Genomic DNA, 4,418 nt, shown 5'->3' with positions numbered 1-4,418 from the left:
GCAGGAGATCAGCAGTTAGTCAGAAAGAGATCAGCAGTTAGTCAGAAAGAGATCAGCAGTTAGTCAGAAATGACTCAAACCAGCCCGTCTGGCACCAACAGCCATGCCACAGTCCAAGTCATGAGATCTCATTTTGTCCCCATTCTGAAAGTTGATCTGAATGTTAACTGACACTGCTGACCTGTATCTGCATGGTATTATGCATTACACTATCTGATAGGATAATTGGGTAAAACCTTACAATAAGAACCACTAAATTACGGGTTAGTTAAGCATTAACAAACCCTTAATTAACAGTTGACAATGTCTAGTAATCATTTACTACTGGTGTTCATGTTAACATGTATTAATACACTTACTTAATGTTTATTAAGCATTAACTAAACATGTAATAACGATAATACGATAATTGCATAAATAAGCAGGTGTACTAGCTGTTCCCAATAAAGTGCTCAGTGAGTGTATATAATACATATGATATATTTCCCATCTATCTATGTCATGGTGTATAAAACACAACCCGTCCTTTTCTTTCCCTCCTTAGATGACACCTCACACTGGCACCGCACTTGAGTGAGCTGGGGCACCCTCTCCCACGAGAAAATGCATATCTGGATCCTAAAAATACTCCTTGTGATTGCATCATCTCTGAGGCTGGTCGAGATGTATGACAATTATGGGGAGATCTGTCAGAACCTGTGTACCTGCGAGGAGAAGGAAGGGATCCTGACGGTGAGCTGTGAGAACCGGGGGATCGTCAAGCTGACAGAGATCAGCCCGGTCCATTTCTCCATGTACCACCTACTGCTGACGGGGAATCTCCTGAAGAAGCTGTCCGTCAACGATTTCATCAATTACACCGGGGTGACCATCCTGCACTTGGGGAACAACGACATCTCCGAGATCGAGTCGGGCGCCTTCAACGGACTCCAGGGATTAAAACGGTTGCACCTGAATAACAACAAGATTGACATTCTGAGGGAGGATACGTTTGCGGGACTGGAGAGTTTGGAATACCTTCAGATTGATTACAATTACATCACCAACATCGAGTCCAACGCCTTGAGCAAGCTCCACCAACTGACGGTGATGATTTTGAACGACAACCTGCTCTCCGCCATGCCTCCGAACATCTTCCGTAACGTACCCCTCACCCACTTGGACCTGAGGGGGAATCGGTTAAAAATGTTCCCGTACATCGGCCTCCTGGAGCACATGGACAAAGTGGTGGAATTACAACTGGAGGAGAATCCGTGGAATTGCTCGTGCGAGCTCATCGCACTGAAGGCATGGCTGGAGAGCATAGCCTACACGGCCCTGGTGGGGGAGGTGGTGTGCGAGACGCCGTTTAGGCTCCACGGCAGAGACCTGGATGAGGTGTCCAAGCAGGAGCTCTGCCCGCGGCGCCCCATGGAGGATACGGTGCGCCCCGCGCCCCCTCTCAGCACCAATGGATATTACCAGACCACGCCCGCTGCCGTCACGGCCTCCGCCACCTCCTCGGCCGTTTTGAGGTCCTCGTCCCGGCCCACCAAGGGCACGCGGCAACTGAACAAAACTAGGCCAAAGCCCACCTCCCGCATAGCAGGTGTCAACGCTTACAACTATGGCCCCATTATTGCTTTTCAGACCAAATCTCCTGTGCCTTTGGACTGTCCCACTGCCTGCACGTGTAATCTGCAGATATCCGACCTTGGGCTAAATGTCAACTGCCAAGAGAGGAAGATTGAGAGTATTTCTGATCTTAAACCGAAGCCATACAATCCTAAAAAAATGTATCTGACTGGAAATTATATCCCCGTGGTACGGAGATCGGATTTTGTCGATGCCACCGGATTGGATTTGCTTCACCTGGGAAACAACAGGATAGCCCTGATCCACGACCGAGCATTTGGAGATTTAACTAACCTGCGTAGGCTCTATTTAAATGGTAATCTCATGGACAGGCTGACACCAGAAATGTTCTTTGGTTTGCAGAACCTGCAGTATCTTTATTTAGAGTATAACAAAATCAGAGAGATCGATGTAGGCACTTTCCGCTACCTTCCTAACCTCCAGCTGCTCTTCCTCAACAATAACCTGCTGAAAACCTTACCAGGGGGCATCTTTGCCAGCCTCTCCTTGTCTAGGCTTAATCTCCGCAGCAACAATTTCCAAAACCTGCCTGTCAGTGGCGTTTTAGATCAGCTGAAGCTGCTGGTGCAGATAGATCTGTTCGAGAACCCGTGGGACTGCTCCTGCGACATGGTGGGGATGAAGATGTGGCTGGAGCAGCTCGGCGCAGGCACCGTGGTTAACGAGGTGGTGTGCGAGACGCCGAAGCGGCACGCCGGAATGGACCTGCGCTCCATCCCGTCGGAGCAGCTGTGCCCGGACTACTCCGACGTCCCCGTGTCGACGGCGCCCCCTACGGACGCACCGGCAGACGAGCGGGTCACGACGACAGGCGCCCCGCAGAGGTTCAACACCCCCAGCAGCACCGTCCCCCTCTCGGTCCTCATCCTCAGCCTCCTGCTCGTCTTCATCATGTCCGTGTTCGTGGCGGCGGGGCTGTTTGTGGTGGTGATGAAAAAGCGCAAAAAGTCCCAGAGCGACCGTGCGAGCACCAACAACTCGGACGTCAGCTCGTTCAACCTGCAGTACAGCCTCTACAGCAACCGCTCTGGGCCCAAAGCCAAGGCCCCGGCCGGCCACGTCTACGAGTACATCCCGCACCCCATGGGCCACATGTGCAAGAACCCAATTTACAGGTCGAGGGAGGGAAACACTGTGGAGGATTACCGCGACCTCCACGAGCTCAAGGTGACCTACAGGAGTACCCCGGATGAGGAGAGGGATAGCAATACAATGAGGAGCCCCGCCTACAGCGTTAGCACCATCGAGCCGCGCGAGAACCCGTCCCCCGTGCAGGACGCAGACCATTTCTTCAGAGGCATCCTGGAGTCCGATAAGCAGTCCCCCCTTCAGTCCATCCCACCCATCCCGGCAGGTGCCAATTTAGAGTACAAGTACACAGGGCCCGTGTCGTACACGTACAACCCAAACTTTGATGTCAGACGTCAGTTCTTGCACCCGGAGAGGATAAGAGAAACAGTGCTCTATGGCACGGTGCCCAGTACTGTTTATGTTGAGCCCAACAGAAATGAATATTTGGAGCTAAAAGCTAAACTGCAGTCTGAGCCCGATTACCTCGAAGTTCTTGAGAAACAGACCACCTTTAGCCAGTTCTGAGCAAACAGAATCATTAATGTAATGTGAAGCATTTTCTCTCTTACCCTCCTTAAAACAGTGGCTCAGTTTATAGGGTGCCTTGGCACGACACAACACAAACAAAACAGAAGCAGTAAAAAAAAACGGGGTGTGCCGAACAATGTTATTCTTATTTCTGAAACATGACATTGCCGGAATGGATACAGCTTTCTGAAACAAAAATGGATGAACAAAATTGCTCTACATAACTGATGATGCGAAATCTATTTTTCTATGGTGAAGATCGAATTACACACAAAATGTAAGTGTACAGGTAAATCTTACCCAACTTCATTTTCAGGAATATAACGTACATAAGGTATATTGTGAATCAGAGAAAAAAAATGTTTATAAAATCACTCACTGGACAAAAACACTGTACAGCAGATCATCAAAACTGTGTAGGACTATTTTCTGCTGTAGTCTGTAAGTAAGTATTTATTGATATAATCTGCCATGTCTTTTCAAAACTTTTGATTCCACATCAATATTACCTGTGTCATCATACTCCATGATCCTCTGAAAAAGGCTTATGTTTGTAGTTTCATTTACTGTAGCTCTGCATTGTAAAAGTGGCTTTTTTTTTAAAGTGGCACACCCCCCAATGTTCAAAAAAGACTGCGTCATTTGAAGAAGAAGAGAAAAAAGTGTCTTTGTAATGCTTTCTGCACTTTTTGGAATTGGAAGGCAAGTTAGCCTTCATGAGCTCTCATAAAGGAGATTATTATATTAAAAATGAATATGGGTATTCATTCTTAATATGTAGAATTGATATGTTATCAAAACAAAATTCATAAATGATATTTGAAGTAATAATTATGTTGTGTAATACTGATATTTTAATCAATGTAACACCTATTTTTATACAAGCATTCGCAAATTCTCTATCCCTTATCAATTTTATTTGTTTTGATTGCTTTGCACTTATTGCACTATATTGACCAAACTATGTTATTGTCATCAAATAAACATGATGTCAGGTTCATATAATGTGCTTATGAGGAACCTAAGGCTGTTGTTGATTATATGATTGGAGGCCATTTGCGTTTGGGCCAATGTCTCAAATTCAGACAGTTAATGGAAAGTACAAATCAAAAAATATATGCCAGCACTCAGTGTGGATGTTGGGGTTGAAGAGCTTGAGGGGGGAGGGTTTCGGGGACAAAAGT

The 4,418-nt window shown here is 46.8% G+C and overlaps 1 protein-coding gene across 1 annotated transcript; it reads left to right on the top strand.

Moving 5' to 3' along the window:
• Window positions 1-569: 569 nt before the first annotated feature.
• On the top strand, window positions 570-3,231 carry slitrk5 (SLIT and NTRK like family member 5; the record flags this gene model as incomplete). The annotated part of the gene is made up of 1 exon (XM_083632796.1): window positions 570-3,231. Exon 1 carries the CDS (start codon window positions 604-606, stop codon window positions 3,229-3,231), a length of 2,628 nt encoding a protein of 875 aa, XP_083488922.1. The 5' UTR covers window positions 570-603.
• Window positions 3,232-4,418: the final 1,187 nt, after the last annotated feature.

The sequence above is a fragment of the Poromitra crassiceps genome, assembly GCF_964638095.1.
Source record: "Poromitra crassiceps genome assembly, chromosome: 3".
NCBI classification, from domain to species: domain Eukaryota; kingdom Metazoa; phylum Chordata; class Actinopteri; order Beryciformes; family Melamphaidae; genus Poromitra; species Poromitra crassiceps.
The sequence above is the reverse complement of the archived record's forward strand: the minus strand, read 5'-3'. Positions and strand labels throughout refer to the sequence as shown.